The following is a 19,896-nucleotide window of genomic DNA, read 5'->3' on the forward strand; positions in this document are numbered from 1 at the left end:
CCTGAGAGAGACGGACACACAGAGAGAGACACAGATCTACAGCTGCCAGATGAGGCTGAGAGGAACTTTGCTTCAGGTACTCTGATTCCTCACCTGGGGAAGGATCACCTCTGCATTCTCGGGTTTCCAAGTTCCTATTTCCGTCTCCATGGTCACAATGTCGTCTGAGAACAGGAACAATATATAATTGAAGCAAAACTTGCTTAACCCCACCTGTGACCTTTAGTTTCAGACCTTATTAAGGATCAGTGCAATTGTCTACATCATGCATCATGTTACGGATTCATTTCTATAGTTCTTTTTTGGTCGAAAAAACTTGTTTTTACAAGTCTTTTTTGTTATAATACTAACAGAAAAACATACACTACCAGCGGACACGCCTAACCATTTTTTATTATTACTATTTTTCACTTTTATGAATAATAGTAAATTCACCAAAGCTTTTAACTAACACAGATAAAAGTATGGGAATCTAACACTTTTTTGGGAGTCCACAAAATGTTACACAAATCAAAACTATATCTTATATTTTATTTATCTAATATTTGGCTGCTTTTCCTTCACTATCTGTCCAACTGGAAATGAAAAAATATACACACTACCGGTCAAAAGTTTTGAAACACTTACTCATTCTTTATTATACATTTTTTTCACATTTTAGAATAGTATAGAATAGTAAAGTCATCAAAACTATGGAATAACATAAATGGAACTATGGGAATTATGTTGTGACTAAACAAAATCCAAAATGTACTCTTGACATTTTCTCAACCAACTTCTTGAGGTATCACCCTGGGATGCTTTTTAAACAGTATTGAAGGAGTTCCCATCTATGTTGGGCACTTACTGGCTGCTTTTCTTTATTATTTGCTCCAAGTCATCAATTTCAATGGTGGCACAATTATATTTTTGTCTACAAAACTAATTTCAAACATTTAAGCATACGCCTTCAGATCAAAAGATTTTTAAGATCATGAGAAACATTTCGGTCAAGTGTTTCAAAACTTTTGACCGGTAGTATATATATATATTGATAGGCTCTGATTATCGCAATCTTCATTTGAATGATCCCAAATCTTAAAAAACCTAAATCAGTCTTTTACTTTTAAAGTTTACTTTAGTTTTGGTTGTGTTGATTATTGTATTGGTTAAAAAAAAAAAAAAAGCAAGTGAACTGCATAGCTTGGGCCCAGTTGTAAATTTTAAAATTTATTATTTTCATAATGTACCGAGTTAGAAGGTTGCCTGTATAATTCGCTGAGAGAGAATTAATTTGTCATATGTGAGCAAAATGGACATTAGGCTACAACTAATCTATATCCAAATGAATCGAATCAAACTGTATCAAAATCAGAATTGAATCGAGAGGTTGTGAATCAGAATCGAATCAAATCAGGAAATCTGTATTGATACCCAGAAATAACATGTCTTTGCATGTTTACATGTTGTACATCTTGACTTTTAGTGTTTTCTTTTGTAGCATTTTTAGATTTATTTAAATTAGATTATGATATTATAGCGTATTCACTTATTTGAAAAAATTTTAAGTCATCTTGAGGCCCCCTTGGATTTTTGCTGAGGCCCTCTAGTGGGCCCCGGCCCCCTGGTTGACAACCAATGCTTTAGTTTGGTTTTTGAAGATCATGAAACATTACATTTTACTAGTTGTGCACTGTCATAGCCTTTCTAAATATCTACAGTAATTACATCAGCATGTCAAAATAGTTTAAAGGCAAATTTATACTTCTGCGTTGAACCTACAGTACAGCTTAGGTATGTGCACCTCTCTAAATATGTAACAACGAGTTGAGAGACCATCCCCCAGGATGAGAAAAATATATATATATCTGAGGTAGCTTCGCATTTTCTCCAAGATTAAACTTACAGAGAAGAATTTTTTAATTTTTTTAAGTGTGTGTAGCATTTATGCAGTCTATATCTATACAGTGCAACAAAAAAAGCAGAATGCAGGTGTCTCGAGACACGTTTTTAACAATTGAAGTTCTGTGTAACTTGAAACGACGTCTAAAAATGCAGCGCTCCTGTGAGAGATCCTAAAAACACGGCGAAAACTGGTGCAGTGGTCAAAGACATTCAGCTAATGTTTACGAATTTTGCGGGCAGAGTTGGCGGATGCAAATACATGTTCTCTGTGAACAGCCCCTTATTCACATGACACAGCACTAATTAAAGGGGTCATGACATGAGGAATCACATTTTCCTTGATCTTTTGACATATAAGAGGTAATTGTACTATAAAAAAAATACTGTAAGTTTCAGAACTGAAAACGTGCCTCCTTAATAGAAAAATAGCATTTATTTAAACCAGGCTCAAGAAATGGGCCATTTGGAATTTGTGGAACTTGTGTTGTCACATGGACCAAATACATCTGCATATGACTGCCTCCAGTAAGACATCAACGCCTATTTTTAGTCATTGCACCACTGGCCCCGCCCACTGGTGCTCACAGTTCACAGGTGAAGAGGAGAGAGACGGGCCTGTCATGGGAGATTCATCTGCTGCAAAGTGGACTTGCACTGGACACTTCATCTGGATTTAAATGTTTTTCTACAATAGATGAACGGCTTTGACCATTATCATGCATCTTGCACCACTTTTAAAAGATGCAATGTCAAGTTATAACTCTAAATATGAGACCTCCATTGTGTTTCATTCAGCTGCACTGTTTCCTGTTGTTTTGAAGGTGCCCTGGACCATTTTTGCACACACCTGTGCTATTTCTAATTGTTGGTCTTTTGTAAACATGGACTAGATGGACGTGTTGAATCGTTTCGATGCGTTTCCAGTGATGTGCACCACCTTTTAAGAGCAGTAAAAGCACAACTTTTAAAAACACATTTCATTCAGCTGCCGCTACTGTCTAGGGGAAACACATGCCATTCTGTGTGTAAACAAACATGGAAGATGTGAGATGTCGCTCCGGTGAAGTCCAGCATGTCTGCTTTGGCCTGTTGAAGCCAGTTGAAGATCCCAAGATCACCATGGACTGTATTACATTTGCTTATTTAGAACATTTCAGCATGGATTGTATGTTTTTGGCTCATATCAGAGTGGATTGCTTGTGAACCAGTCACAATATGATTCAAGCTTTGCAAAGGAACTGAAAGATGCAGCAGTTAAACACTATCGGACCTGTGAGTACACTGTTTAATTCATGAATGTTTCAAATGTCATGGCTGTTTGATAGTTGCTGTGTTTTAGGGAACATTTTTATACATGAAATGTGTTGGATATATACGAAATGTAGTTTTATAAATTATAATGTAAAATTTGTTCATTTTCTTTCGATTGAGTTTCAAATATGGCTGTATTTGAGGGACTGCACGAAGTTAGCCAATCAGAACATTGGGCGTTTACATTGAAGTCTTAAAGGGCCAGATAGCTTAAAACCGAGCATTTTAGACCGAGGGCCAGAGACAGGGTTGAAAATGATCATATATTATTAAATTATGACTGTTTTGGGGCAAAAAACTTTACTGATATTATAAGTGGACCTCAGCAAAGATAATACAATAATAATAAAAAAAAATAAAAATAAAAAAAAGAGTATGTCATGACCCCTTTAAGTATCATGATTCTGTTTTACTGAATGAGAAACTGCTCTAAATTATTCAGTGAGAGAGCAGTCCTAACTATTTCGACTGAATCAAGAATTGACCAATTCACTGTAAAGAACCGACTCAAAAGACTGATTCAAGTGTGAATCTGGCATCGCTAGTTCTGATTTTAAACAGCCAGCAACAGAAATACAGGACACACATCATTATTAGTGAAATATTCTTTGAGAAAATGTTTCTCAGAGTCGGCGTTCGTGGTACTCACAGCACGTACAGCTGCAGGCACCACTGGATCTGTGAATTGTGGGTTGCCCCAGTTTTGCAGCGCAGGGATCATTACAAATTGAAGGTGTGGTATGAAGGTCTCTTGGTCTTTCTGTGTACTGTTAGCTAATGATCTCCTCTGAAACTGACACAGCACATTCTGTGTATCTCTTTTTCTATGTTCTTTCTCCTCTCGCTCTCTTTTCCCCATGGCTGGTCTCCCCCGGGTGCTGACCACATTCATTTTTCAGCCTGAACTGTTGTTCTGCTCCTGTGGTGCGACCACAGCAAAGCAATTAGCCCCTTCATCAGCTTCCTCGTCATCACTGGAATATGATGTTCTGTTGTGTCGGAGCTACTGCTCAGAACTCTTTAGAAAACCTTTTGAGGTCTATACAGGGTCAAGGGGCTATTAATCCTAACTTCATTCATTAATATGTGGTCTCCCAAATAGAATGTTTCATTTGTAAAGCTGTCATGGTAATTAGAGTAACAGTGCTGTCACAGTGCTAGGAGGCTCTGGTTAGAGTTCTGCAAAGGGAGAGTGCTGGTCAGAAAAACAAAATGATTACATTCAGTTGTGTTTTATTTATAACAACATCTTATACAGTAGTCTATATATTTTTGGAGGGAATCTTGTAGTTTTCATATCATGGCACTGGCACAGGATTACATTTAGTGAATGATGTGGAATAAAGTTGCAAAACTTTCAAAAAAACTAAAACAAAACAAAACCAAAAAAACAACAAGATAAGCATATGAGCTCAGTGTAATTTTGGCTAACATAACCGATATTTTGTGGAATGTGATATATTGATTAGTTTAATTTCATTTTAAATTATACATACTGTACATACATGCATAATGTATTATAAAATATTATATTATATTTTAATATCCTGAGATAGATAGATAGAATACTATATAATATACATTTTTAAATATTTACATATACAATTTTCATTTTTATTCACAAATTTAAACATTACCTTTCGCATGGTCATGAAAAACTTATATCCGGTAATAACAGGTCATTTTGAAATAAACAAACAAGTAAATAAATAAATAAAAAGGTTATAGAAATGAATACAATCTTTTAAATCATGAAAGTCATACAAATATTTATAGTGAATATACTGTATTTTTTCTCATTATGCTCGGCTCTAAATATGTCATTAGCTAGAAATTGCTCTTTGTGACTGGGATCTGTAAAAATTATTTTCAAAAATCCCAATCATGTCATGGAAATGCATAATCAAAAGGTCTGGGAACCCTGAAACATGGCTGACCACTTAGTTATGCAATTATGCATTGTGATAAAATTATGATTTTATCATGATTTAAATGTTAAAATTGTCATGAAATCTTTAAAATTATATTACTTAATAAATAACTGTAAAAGAAGGCATTTCACTCCAAACAAAATTACAAATTAAATCAAACCCCAATAAAAATGAAAACAAACCCCAGCTCGAGGGGAATTAACTGAATCAAATTGCTAATTACTTAACTGTCAAAACAAACAGATTCATCACTGATTTCCTCTTCAAATTTACCTAGATCACGCAAACCAGACACTTTGAGGGATAGAGTCATTGTGGCTGTGGACATAGGCAGTGGCAGGGAAGCAGTCTCTCTGACCATGGATGCAAACAGCAGCGGAGGAACGGCCCTCGTGGTCGTGGACATTGGCAGTGGCAGGGAAATGGCTTCAGTGACTGTGGGTGCTGACAGCAGTGAGGGAATGGCCCTCGTGGCCGTGGACATTGGCAATGGCAGGGAAATGGCCTCAGTGACCGTGGGCACTGACAGCAGCAGGGAAATGGCCTTAGTGACCATAGGCACTGACAGCAGCAGGGAAACAGGCTCCTTGGCTGTGGAAGCTGACATCAGCAGAGAAACGAGCGTCTGGTTCCTCCTCCCCGGGTGGTGATCAGTTCACCACACTGCAGCACGACTGGGTTGAACACTCGGCAAAGCTCCACACTGAAATCCAGGAACGAGGCGCAACATGGGCATTCGTTGTCCCACATGGCGATTCCCCAATCGGCAGCCTCTCCGGTGAGGAGCAGGATGGTGTTAGCCACCCTCACCTTCTCAGTTGGGAAAGCAGAGGGCTGTGAAGTGAAGAACAGAGCACACTGGGATAAAAAGGTGAGACAGGATCCCTCACCTGAGAACGGAGCCTGGAGGGAGGATGCGTGCCTCTGGGCACCAAGGGGAGAGAGTGGGGAGCCAATGAAGCCGATGGGGGTGTATCCTGAGGCGAGCCGGAACCAGCGGATGAGCAGAGCTGCTGAACTGCAGCGGTGAGTTCCGCAAGCTGTGACGCCATTCTCCCGAAAGCTCAGCTTGAAACAGACATCTCCTGGTGTCACCTCAGCGGGGCTTCTTGCCGTGAGAAGGTGGAGCGAAGAGATGAATTAACCGCACCTCTCCAGAATGGCAAACAACTGATACACGAGCACGTTCTAACTAAACAAGAGAGAACCGTTAGAACACAGCGAACAGTAACAGTACAGAAACAGTAACAATTCAATGATCCGACATCGGACATGACATACGCGGGGGTTAAAATAAGAGGAACAAACAACGGGCAGGTGTCGCTCACAGCTGAAGGTAGTAACAATCAGGGTTCCCATGGAAACACTGTTTCAGCTTGCCAGCAACCCCTGAAACACATAAGGGCAAAACGTAAACACGCTTTGACAAAACAGACAAGGGACGGTCCTCCACAGGCGAACACACAACCTGGCAAGGTGCCATGACCGTGATATCACTGGAGGGCGCACAAGACACAAACACGAAACACAAGACAGGCAGGGGACGATGATGTCATGGTCCTTGTCAGACAAAACCCAACCTGACCGGTTGACAGGACCATGACATCACCGGAGAGCGCATGGTGGTAATACGAGCAAGGTGGTCCCAAACAACCAGACCCGTGCGCTCACACAAAGGGGCACAAAATACAAAGGCAGGCCTTTGTGTTTTATTCCCAATGTGCCAACCAACCCCACTCTTATTTTGTAAATGAAGTTAGTCAACTAGCATAGTTTGTCACAGGCTTACAAATCAGAATAAAATGGATTTCCATCACTATAAACTAAAATTATAGATATTAAAAATCTGTTCTATTTCTATAACATGTCTAGAGATTTTAACATTCAAATGCCCTGACAGAATCAATCAGTGTAGGTTAAGAAGTTGAATATTTAGGTGTTACACTTTTGTGAAATTAATTATAAAATGGCCAGAAATTAACTTTGTGCCAACCAACACTGCCTCTCCTACCATTGCCTGATAAAAACATAATTTCTTCAATCTATACATGGCTTACTAGAATGTAAAAATTGTATTTGAAACATTAATTAGATCCCATATACTGTACATCGTGTGAGCTGTTGCTTTTATGGAATACTGTATTTTATTAGGTTTTGATCTGCTACGTTGCTGACACATAGCTATTTGGTTTCACATGAGATAAGTCTCAGTGTAATATGACGCAAAGGTTTGTAGCGCGAAATCATTCGTAATTTTGAACAGTTTCTTGCTCATGTTTTGAAAAGTATTCCCTGTTATGAGTAATAATATATTGCTGTTGCATACAATCATTGCTTTAAAAACAGATGCAAACAATTTCCAGGTAAAATGGAGAAAAATATCAGACTCTAAGGCAGGGATAACACAATACCATTCCATTTTTAAGTAAAATGTAGATTAGAACATAATGTAAAACCCCCATGTTTTAAATGTTCCATACAATCATCGAAATCAATGACAGCTTGTGATTAGATATTTGGTCTGCACTCTTGAACTGGTGTCAGGTGGCTATTATTCAGATTTGACAGATGAAAGCAGTCATGAAGACTTTACACTTTTTACCGTTGACTTATTCTTATTTTCAGTTATCACAGACACTGGAATAATGGCTTGGTGATTGTGGGGAACAGTTTTTCTCTTTCTGACTGTAACTATCAGGGATACTTGTAACAGAGTTATGTAATCAGGTTACAAAAATGTGTAACTGTAATCCATTACAGTTACATAAAAACCCAATGTGTTCAGATTACAGTTACATTTGGTAAAAAAATGGGATTACTAGCAGCATTAAAAATTTTAATTTAGAACTAAACCCCCCCCCAAAAGATGCTCCTGACATAAAATGATAAAGACCGCTGCTTGTGGTACAGATATGATCAGATGCGCACTCCAGATTTCTTCTGGTTCCCTCTCGTGATTCACATGAATCTGGCGCCACTTACTGTTGCATGTCAAGGCAAACAATGTGCTCTCAAGGCAAACAAGGTCAAACCATTAAGGGCTGTTTCATCGCAATGGCCACTGGAGAAATATAATTTTTGTGGAAATACCGACATTCCTGTTTCTTCAATGGAGAAAAGGGAAACAACATTACAGTTCAGTGCAATTTACCTTCCAGTTGTAAAGATTCAGTGATTTTGAAGGACCCAACATATAATTTAAAGAAGCCTTTAAAGATAAGACCCACACGAAAATCATGTTAGCTAGGATAGCTCAAATTAGTCATAAGCGTTCCCTAATTTTGCTGTCCGACTGTCTGTCGATCATTTTCGTGGGAGAAGGAATAAAAGCGGAGAAATGACTACTCCCCCTGGCGAACGGCCCGTATTCCGGTAGCTACACAGGACGCCTACTGACGAAACTTTAGTGTGACTTCTCATTTCCATCTTAACTTCAGTTGAAACTCTAAAATTGTTCTTTGAAATGCTTTTATGTTGTAATGACAACAGTAATTGGGACAGCATTTATTTTTTTCTGTATTAAAAAAATCCAGATTGTACACATGGATACCAAAGGAATTGAAAATGTTATTAAGTTCTTAGGGGAAAAGTGCAATGGATAATTTATCTGATTTTGATACTCATTAAAAATGTATTATAAATGTATTGTTTTTTTTATTTTCTCCCCTTTTCTCCCCAATTTGAAATGCCCAATCCCCAGTGCGCTCTAAATCCTCGTGGTGGCGTAGTGACTCGCCTCAATCTGGGTGGCGGAGGACAAATCTCAGTTGCCTCTGCGTCTGAGACCGTCAATCCATGCATCTTATCACGTAGCTTTTTTAGAATATACTCTTTTATTTCTGCCAAAGCTCCCAGGGGCGTTCTCTGCAGTGCACCAGTGCAGAGGGGGAAGAAGCCGCTGAAATGCGCCATCAGATCCAGCAGAGGTGAATGAGCAGCTGTGGGAATTCAGCTCAGTGAGCATGACCATTTGGCTCCGAAGAGACAATCTGAATGAGTGGTTGCATATCAGCTCCTTTTATACCGTATGTTCGGGGGCATGGTATGCAAATACCACTCGCCAATTTTCATTGACCTTTTTTCAAAGACCAGAGGTGTTTCGGGCTCCCAAGAGTGACCCCTAGTGTTACTACATCGACACAACGTCGAGTGAGCGACAGATAGGGAAGTAGGAATAAGTAAATCAAGACACACTAAAAAGATTTAAATCTATTTTGATCTATTCTTTAAAACTATATACATATATATATAATAATATATTATTATTATTATTATTATTATTATTATTATTATATATGTTTTTATTTTATTTTATTTTTTTATTATTATTAAAATACCCCTTAAACATAAACATAGAATCACCCATAAACGTTAGCTGGTGATGTCTGACTGTGGATCGTGAGCAAGCAGAGGACAGGGGCATTGCATTACTACAACACGCTCTCACTCCCAAGGCGTCAAAGACTGACGCTTGTGCAAGAGCCCAGCGTGTCAATCTACAGACGCAACAGACGCCCTCTTGCGTAAGAATACAACGCATCCGGCAAGTGCGTTCTTTTCAACGAGAAACCTTTGACCTCAACTGACTGAAGCGATGGGCATTAGAATTTTAGCATCATTTAATAATACGTTGGGGTACAATTTTGTCATCACGACTTATGTTTGGGAAATTATTTTCATTTCATTTGAAATCAGCAAGGTTTATTCACAATAGTTAATATTTAATCTGTTGTTTATCTGTCTATTTAATCGATCTGTTCACATACTGCACTGCTGAAGTGACCTGTGTATTCCGAGTCTTACAATCATGTGAGGAACAAACCTAAATGTATGTTTTAAGTCACCGATCATGGTCACCTGGCGTCCACCGTAACACATCCTGCAGAAGTTTTGTTATAACACATAAAAAAATTGCCACCTCAAGTGTTATGACACAGGTTTGACGTCAGAGACTCAGCGATTATGATATTGGCTCTCGCGTGTCTTGTGACCGATTACAACGACCTCAAGTTCGGATGTTCATGTATATTTTGAATGAGACTGCCGGTAGAATCAGGATGACAGGGGATCAGGATGCCTTCACAGAGGGGGAATATATTTACTGATTAAAACCTTCAGTTTCACACTGCTACTCACACAATGCAATCCTATAGTTTGGTATATTATTATAGAGCATTTTTAAAAATAGAAATCGTGACTGTACTTTATCTGCTTGTTATGTCTTTTCTATTGTTGAAAACTGGTTAGGTTTAGGCATAAATTTGCGGTTGGGTGCTTAAAAATATCTATAAATAGTGTAATGTATATCAAAGTGTCTCTTTCATGTTTTATCTTGTTGTTTATTGGTTAGGTTTAGAAATGGGTTTGGGTTAGGGGATCTAAAATATTATATGATTGTATGATGTAATATCATACTAATATATTTATAAGTATAATAAAACATTCAGGTTAAACACATAAAATAATATTCAAAGATTGATAACTGACGGCAAAGTTTTCTCATTGAAAACAATGGGGTTTCTCACCACGTCAATGAGAGGACGACAGGGGCACCTTTGTCGTCATCATGCAGACGTGAACGGCTTCTGCACAAGCGTCAAAATTGGTGCTTAGGGAATGAGAATGGGTTGATTAATAATATTGATGATGATGATGAAGATAGCCTGTGATCCACCTATTGCAGCTGGAAGTTAATGAATGGTCAGTGGCAATTAGCCTATATGCTAACTGCAATACATGGCAGAATTTAACTTTGTAGTGTTTTTGAATCTGAAGTATATCCTCTCAGATTTTGTTTAATGTTAACCAAGATATAATTCAGTGCATCTGTTCTAACTGTATTTGCTTGATGAGAAAATCAACTATTTTCTGTAACAGATCACATGATTTGGTTAAAAATGCGGAGTTGTTCAACATTTGAACATATTCTGTTTTCCTAAAAAGGAGGTACTGTTCCTGTTTTTCATGTTTTTTCCATATATATAATAATAGCTACATCCCTCATTACATTATACAGACACTGTTTGTTTGCATTCAGAAGGCATGATTAAAAGAGAGGTGCTGAATGGGGGTTTCACCCAGGGCACCATACAAGCTAGAACCGCTACTGATAGAGTCTAGAAATATATATAGAGGATATAGTATAAGTATACTCTTTCTTTTTACATTTCAATTGTTCTTTTAATTGATTAGACACATTCCCACAAAGGATCATTGGAGGTCAAGAAGTAGTACCCTACTCCATCAAGTACATGACATCTCATCATTATGACAGGAAGCGTTACTGTAAAGGCACTCTCATTCACCCACAATGGGGGGTGTCTGCTGCTTAATGCTGGCGACCATATGTACTGCAGCCAGGTCAACGCTACAGACCAAGGCTGACTCTACAGAATTTACAGACTCTACTGAATTTACACACTGAATTCATTGTCACAAATCTACTGAAAATGTTTTAAAATAAAATGTTATATGAATTCAAGGCACAACATTTTTACTTGATAAATTATTTTATTATTATTTATTTTGGTTGAGCTCTAATCAACAGGGCCAGTGTGATTCAGGTAGCGTTGAGTGAGCATAGCCTTGCGATAGAAGGATACGAGCAAGTACTGAACGTGTCCAGAATTTACACGCATTATGCCTACAACCCAAGGACTTTTAACAATGACATTTTGCTCATTTGTTTTTTTTGTTTTTTTATTTCCTTTTCTCCCAATTTGGAATGCCCAGTTCCCACTACTTAGTAGGTCCTCGTGGTGGCGCAGTTATTCACCTCAATCCGGGTGTTGGAGGACAAGTCTCTGTTGCCTCCGTTTCTGAGACCGTCAATCTGCGCATCTTATCACGTGGCTCGTTGTGCATGACACCGCGGAGACTCCGCATGTGGAGGCTCATGCTACTCTCCGCTATCCACGCACAATTTACAGTTTTTCTTGACATGTGGACAGTCGTCGTCTGTGCAAATCATCGCCTTTGTATTCGCTTACGGTGAAAAAACTAAGTATACTCAAAGATTTTCTAGCAAGTCAGTCAACTGGCAGCCATCTTTAGAATGCTCTTGGGAGGCTATTTTTAGTCATGACATTGCAGCTCATATCTACTTGAATGGAGAACACCAAAATCTCAAAAACTGCCAAGCTTACGTTTAAACGACAAACACTGGTATCATTAATTGTGGTTCTTTACCTCAGATTACGCTGAAAAACTAAATTTTACTGGCTTGTTTTGCTTATGCGCATGTGCAGTCTCGAGTTGATTGACAGGCGATGTCTGTATCTAAATGTGATTGGCTCTTTTACCTGTAACACCTTGTCCTAACCAGACGTGACGTGATAAGATTCCAGCGACACGCAATCTGTCTGTCCAGAAACATAACTGGAGCTTCAGTAAATGATGTGAGATGACTGAAGAGCATCAGAAACAATGAAAAGATAGACAGCCTCTCAGTGGTTTAAACTTTAATGGGAATAAGTTACCTGAGAGAGTATACTTAGGATTTGTGAGTTATGTGGTTAGACCATACGTTCCACAGCCGTTAAGATGTTATAAGTGTCAAAAATACGGACATGTAGCAGCTGTGTGCAGAGGCAAACAGAGATGTGTGAGATGTGGAGGTGAGCACAAATATGGCAAAGCTAAGTGCTGTAATTGCGGAGGCGATCATAGTGCAGGATATGGAGGATGTTTAGTGAGGAAAAGTGCAGTGAAAGTTAAAAATGTCAGAGTGGAGGAAGGAATATCATACGCTGAAGCTCTAAAGAAGGTAAAACCGACAACCAAAGTAATAGAAACTAAGGCAACAACTCCACAACAAAAAGTTAAGTTGCAAGAACAAAGTAAAGAAAAAGAAGTGATTGCAGATAAAATGTCATTCATAGCATTCATGGCAGCAGTGGTGAATTGCTCTGCCCAAACCGAAAGCAGGACCGAAAGAATTAAAATCATTATCAGAGCTGCTGAAAAATACTTGGAATTAGAGGATGTTACTGTAGATATGATAAACGAAAGGCTTAAGATGCAAACAGCAAACAGTCAGACAGTAAATATTCAGACAGCATGTGGTGGTACATAATGGTGATTACAGTCCTGCAATGGAACGCAAGAAGTTTCATTGCCAGTGGACAAGAATTCAAGAAATTCATAACAAACCAAGAAAATGATCCTGATTCCTGACATAGTTTGTGTGCAAGAAACGTGGCTAAAACCACAATAAAAAATTGTAATGCATAGATACACTACAATTCGAAGAGACATAAAGGAAATGGTGGTGGGGTAGCAGCATTTATTAAACAAAGTATTGGGTATAGAGTAGTTGAGGTAAATGGGAAACAAGAGGTAGTGGTGGTGGAAATTTGGGAAGGATCACGGAGTATTCGAATAATTAATTTCTATAATCCATGTGACAGGTTAAGTAAGGATAAATTAGAAAATACTGGAGGGAATGGAAATTATAAAGTAGTGTGGTGTGGTGACTTTAATTCACACAGTACATTATGGGGTAGTACAATAACAGATCATAATGGACAGATAATAGAAGACATGCTAGAATGGAGAGGATTAATATTGGCACAGGGAAAATATTCAATGTTAGACTTGACACTAGTTTCTGAAAATTTAGCAGGAAAATGTGATTGGAAAGTATTAAATCAAAGTACAATAGGTAGTGATCATTTTCCTATCAGTAGTAAAATCGGTGTGGATATAACACAAACAGTGGTGGAAAGACTACCAAAGTGGAAATTTAAAACAGCTGACTGGGATAAATTTAAGGAATTATGTCAAAACAAAATGGCTGAAATTAGTAATTCTATAGAGGATGTAGAAGTTTTTAATAATAAGGTAAGTGAAGTTCTTCGGAGTACAGCTGAAGAAGTAATTGGTAAGAAGAGGACAGGAAGCAGGAGAAAAGCTGTCCCATGGTGGAATGAGGAATGTAATGAGGCAATTATAAAAAGAAATGAAGCACTTAAGAGAGTAAGAAGATCGTACAATCATAATGATTTTATTAATTATAAAAGAGCAGAGGCTATAGTGAGGAGAGTAATACAGACATCGAAGAAAAGATATTGGAGGGAATTTTGCAATAATATTGGAGAAGAAATTGAAATGAATGAAGTATGGAGTATGAAAAGAAAGATGGGAGGGAAACAAAGAAACAGTAACATACCTGTCTTAGTATATAATGATAGACCAGTAATATCAGACAGTGAAAAAGCAGAGGTGTTAGCAGAAACATTTGCTTTACAAGCAAAATAAATACAATGGAAATTGTTAATATACATTTCGACAAAGATTATTTCTATGCATTTAGGCTTGACCAAGCACAGAAAGGAGCAGATGCCACCATAGCTTTGGAGCAGGAAGAGCAAAAGTTGCCTTTCAACCCACTGGATGTATTGATTGTCCTTGAAAATTAGTTAGGGACATTTGCCAAAACTTGGGTCAATGCACTGACTTTTTGGACTACTTTATGCCCTTCACATTAGCTACCCAAGAAGCTGACACTTTTTCTTTTTTTTAGGTCATACAGTAAGTGGTGTTGAATCTTGATGATGGCAAGATCTGGCGAAATGTAAAAGATCTTTTGAGTGAATAGTTTCATTTATAAATACAAACTGTTTAAAACACAAAAATTTGTATAATTGTAACTGACAAGATAAGCTAAATATATGGCTAGTTTACATTTAAGATTCATGACGAGACTATTTTCAACCACTGCAAACCCTGCTACATATTGCAACAATGCTATACTTATAATGTGACACTTTTTTACAAACCAACTTACACATGTTGATATCAGGGTGTCTCCTTGGGACAAACCAAAAATGATGATTCTCTCATCATTTATGCACTCTTATACTATGTCAAACTCATTTGACTTTCATGTGGTCTCAAACAATAACTGAGGCGCAACTTAAATGTATTAACCTGAACGCTCATACTGTTCATAAAGCAGCTTTAACAGGAAAAAATAACATTTAGCATTAAAACTGTATATGCAATTGATGAAGCTGGACTGGATCATTAGCAATGACAGCTAAATTATGCATTTACCAGAATTACCATTAAATCTCAGTGAAGAAAAAAAAAGGATGTAATGTACCAATAAATCCCAATTCAAGTACTGATTACATCCATTCTCATTATATTAATCAGAATTTCAAAAATCATATTTTGTCTGAGTGACTCCAGCCAGGTCTCCTAAGCAACCAAATTGGCCCGGTTGCTAGGGAGGGTAGAGTCACATGGGGTAACCTTCTCGTGGTTGCTATTATGTGTGGTTCTCTCTCTCAGTGGGGCGCGTAGTGAGTTGTGCGTGGATGCAGTGGAGAATAGCGTGAAGCCTCCACACGCGCTATGTCTCCGCGGTAACACGCTCAACAACCTACGTGATAAGATGTGCGGATTGACTGTCTCAGACACGGAGGCAACTGAGTTTCGTTCTCCGCAACCCGGATTGAGGTAAGTCACTACACCACCATGAGGAGATTGATGGAATTGTCACGATCTTGTTTTTAAATGCATTAAGTTTACAACAAGCTGTTACTTGAAGTATTGACCCTGAACTCTGGACTGAGCAAACACATCAATCTTTACTTTAACTTTCAAGTTAGAAAGCTGTACTTCTCTCATTTGTTATATTCGTTATTTTGAGCGAGCTGTAATGATTTAATACAAATCATTACTGCTCAATACAATTTATGGAAATCCACCTTCCCTCCCAAAGGCAATAGATAAAAAGTTTTCCAAGTAAACTTATCATTATGCAAGAAGTTCTATATGTTATATCCTTCTTTTTTGTTGTATACAGAGGTCGCTCCATATAAGGGTCAAATAGTTATTGCATCACTGATTTCCTACTCTTTGACACTAACACACACACATACACATTAACTTGTGGCTTGAAGCCACGTTGTGCCTTGGCAGTTGGAACAGAGTCTCGAGTCAGCTGCATTATGGATAGCTGGAGCCCACAAGCACTCATTCAGAAATCTCAGGAGGCCAAAACTCTGGCGTTCTGTCCTTACAGCAATTTCAGAGTGGGAGCAGCTGTCTTAACAAGCGATGGAAACGTCTTCACAGGTGAGGACAGTCTTAAACTACTCTTAAACTTTAACCTAAAATCCTGATGTTGTTAGAAATCACTAATATTAAATGCAAAAGTGCCAGGAATAAACCAAACAAATTAAAGTACAACAACATAAAAAAATGAACACAAAACGTTTTTATAGCTTTGGAGATAACGAGTATCAAGACAAGACTCTTTATTTGAATGCAAAAAGGAAAAAGGGGTTTACATTTATTTATTTTTTTTATATAATTGAGCATTATAAATCAACTACCCATAAACTCAAAAATTATAATCCAGGACCTAACTCATAAATTGACAATAGAAATATTTATATTAATTGCTTTTCTTGGTGCTTGTGAGATTCATGATATTGCTTAAAATATATTCAAGCTAATAGTTCTTACAAAGTTTTGTTTTACTAGTTCTGTTTGTTTTTCTTTATTCAGTCATAGATACTTTTTCACTCGACTGTGCAAGTACACAGTGTCATTCTATCCACTACAGATTCTACTGTATAGAGATTTCACTGTGAGTCAACAATGACAAACTGGACATTTGGAAATAGTGGAATTTTGTTGCGGCTTGGGCAACAACTTATAACAAATTACAAAATATTGTTTGTGTTACACCAATAATAAATGGAAAACTGAACATCCATATTTATCTCAGAACATCCTTATATTCTGCTAATCCATCAGTGGGTTTGCATGTGTGTTATTTTCATTCCTGATTTCATTATTATTATTTTTTTACGGTTCATCAATATATGTTTGTGCTCTTAACAGGTTGTAGTGTAGAGAATGCATGCTATAGTCTTGCAATGTGCGCTGAGAGGACTGCTATCTGCAAAGCTGTGTCCGAGGGATACACAGCCTTCAAAGCCATCGCAATTGCCAGGTATTTTGATCATTTGCTTAAGTTAAATATTCATATTTTAAGCAAATACTGTGCAATAAATTTTCTCAACACTCTCTTTTGTGCAGTGATCTTGAGGATCGCTTTATTTCTCCATGTGGATCATGTAGGCAGGTCATGAGAGAAGTCAGTTCTTTTAACATTAAATTAGGCATATTCATTATTACCATTTTTAATACAGTAAATGTCAAACAAAGATAGTCATACATATAAGATAACAGACTGGTTATATCATCTGCCTTTCCTTTGCAGTTTGGCTTACAGTGGGATGTTTATCTGTCAAAGACTGACGGGTCTTACAAATTGATGACAGTGGATGAGCTACTTCCATGTTCATTTGGCCCTGATGACCTGAAATCATAAAACCATTTGCAATTAGAAGAAGTAAAGACCAGATTATAGGTCATATTGCAAGCTTAGTGGGACAGACAGACGGACGGACATACAGATAGATAGAAAGCAAAATATTAAACCAAGTGGTATTTATTTTCAGGAAATATAGCACAAGCTGAAAATCCACTAAAAATCAACTTGGGAACAGTTGGTTAAGAGTAATTGCAAAAATGTCTCAAAAGTGAAGTCAGTTCTGAGAAAAAGCCTAGCATCTTGTATTTTCAGATGCCACTTGGTTTGATATTTTGATATCTAATGCAATTGGAATTTAGATATTTTTAAGTGAGTCTTAAATGTCCAAATTTGTTTTGGGGCCATTGTAGATAGCTTCATTGTCTAGATACAGTTAAGTTCAAACAGGCCTTCGCACAAAACAACCTTCTGTTCATTGTATCTTTACTTTGTAGAGAAAAATATCAACACAGTATGTTGACTAATAAATAATAATAATCCTGTTCTGAATTGTTGTGTGAACATTTATTGGGTGTCTACAGCAGTGCTGGGGAGTACCTAACTAAAAGTTGGGTAACTTAAAGTTAGTCACCCAACTAAAAGTCTCCCGATGAGCGTTGCTGCATCACATACGCTACACTCTTAATAGAATATTCCGGGTTCGGTACAAGTTAAGCTCAATCGACAGCATCTGTGGCATAATGTTGATTACCACAAAAATTTATTTTGACTTGTTCCTCCTTTACTTTAAAAAAAAAAAAAAAAAAAAAAAAGCAAAAATGGAAGTTAAAGTAAGGCACTTACAACGGAAGTGAATTTTTGGAGGGATTAAAGCAGTGCTTGAAGTGTTAGTATTAAACTGGGGGTGGGGGGGAGGGGGTTAAAATATACTTGTATTATTATATAATATACTTATATACTATACTGTATATCTTGGGGATTTACAAACTGAACTGGGGCCAAACTTTATTACCTAACACTTTTATTGTAACAAACATGTTAATATGTAAAAACAAAACGGTTAATAATGTGTTTATTTACATTAAATAGTATTTAATTATGTTAAAAGAGATATTTAACAAATATTTTCAAGATCTGGCCATATATTCCTTCTTAAGATCTGGCTGAAGAACACACATGACCTTACACCCTCAACTAACAAATAGGTTTTGATTAGCTTTACTTTGAAAATAAAAACATAAAAAGTAGGGTTATTGTTTATGAAAACTGAGAAAGAATATTTAGATCTGCTAAAGTCTGCATCTTTGTCAATATCAACACACATAAGAGAACAATAGCAATCTAATGTAGAACTCTCTTTTTACACAAAATAAACGTAGCCTAAAACTGAAAAAGTGCATTATGTCTGTTTTTCCTTTTTTACATTTTTTTTATCCTCCTATTCAATTTGCATTCCTTATCCTGCACACATTAATTTGCACATAGGAGCCAGATACTTCTGCAGATAATAATCAATGGAAACGGTGAACAAACTGATTTGACAATGTTCAGGACACTGTCAGGATATATGCATAGGCAAGTTCAGTGACAATTCACATAATCATTTTACGAGCACTACAGAGAATAAAAGCTGTAAGTCTGTAGTTTTGACTGCACCCAGCAGATAAACTGTTTGCATACATGCATTTGAGTGAATAAGACGCAATCAAATGCGCTCACCCAAAAGTTGCTGGTTCATGTTTTGGATAAGAATGAAACTAAAACTGTTTTCAGACAAGCTTAAACACGCACGATCCTCTAGAACACGATCACGGATAGCTTGACGAGCACCGATGCTGTTGCACGTCTGGAGTGTTGTTAAACTCACTGCTGAGTTTTGCGCAGAAAGCGCTCAGATGTTTACCGCAAATTTATCAAAATCATTTGGAAGGTCAGATATCGGCTCCATCAAATCACTGACTTACATTAAATAAATACATTACATCATACTGGGAGACTCTGAGAAGTGGCTGTACCCAAGAAAAACTGCCGGTACTCTGTAGAGTACCGCTGCGTACCGCCCCACTTCAAGCACTGGTTTAAAGGCAGAAATGTGAAGCTTATAATTTTATAAAAGCATTACATTAATTCTTCTGTTAAAACTTGTATATTATATGAGTTGTAAAGTTGTTTACAGTCTTCTCAGAGTTTTAGGGTTTGTTGACATTACATCGTCTTGCCAACAAAGTTGTTAAATTGGCTTTAACTTTACACAGAAAAGCTTAGTAAGCGACTTCATTACACTATAATCATGTTAACACAGATATTGTTACTGTCTTGTGGCTATACTTTTGAAAAAGTGAGTACTTCAATGTTCAAAAATTGGCCACATTCATTCACTTCCATTGTTAGTGCGTCACTGTTTTTGTGACGAGACAGGAGAGGAATGAGGATCTAAATGCAGCTTTTTTAATAAAATAAAGGTAAACCAGGTAA

At 37.3% G+C, this 19,896-nt stretch overlaps 1 protein-coding gene across 1 annotated transcript; it reads left to right on the top strand.

The window, feature by feature from the left end:
- The first annotated feature begins 16,041 nt into the window (after nt 1–16,041).
- On the top strand, nt 16,042–17,965 carry LOC127418848 (cytidine deaminase-like). Its single transcript, XM_051659710.1, has 4 exons — nt 16,042–16,211; nt 16,986–17,097; nt 17,184–17,241; nt 17,368–17,965. Exons 1-4 carry the CDS (start codon nt 16,085–16,087, stop codon nt 17,476–17,478), a joined length of 408 nt encoding a protein of 135 aa, XP_051515670.1. The 5' UTR covers nt 16,042–16,084; the 3' UTR covers nt 17,479–17,965.
- Nucleotides 17,966–19,896: the final 1,931 nt, after the last annotated feature.

Source organism: Myxocyprinus asiaticus, chromosome 28 (genome assembly GCF_019703515.2).
Source record: "Myxocyprinus asiaticus isolate MX2 ecotype Aquarium Trade chromosome 28, UBuf_Myxa_2, whole genome shotgun sequence".
NCBI lineage: Eukaryota > Metazoa > Chordata > Actinopteri > Cypriniformes > Catostomidae > Myxocyprinus > Myxocyprinus asiaticus.

Bases quoted from the DNA above. Each gene is read 5' to 3' on its own strand.
- LOC127418848 (XM_051659710.1), top strand. From the start codon at position 16,085: ATGGATAGCTGGAGCCCACAAGCACTCATTCAGAAATCTCAGGAGGCC. The intron at 16,212-16,985 runs GTGAGGACAGTC...TGCTCTTAACAG, and splicing joins CGATGGAAACGTCTTCACAG to GTTGTAGTGTAGAGAATGCA. The intron at 17,098-17,183 runs GTATTTTGATCA...TCTTTTGTGCAG, and splicing joins AAAGCCATCGCAATTGCCAG to TGATCTTGAGGATCGCTTTA.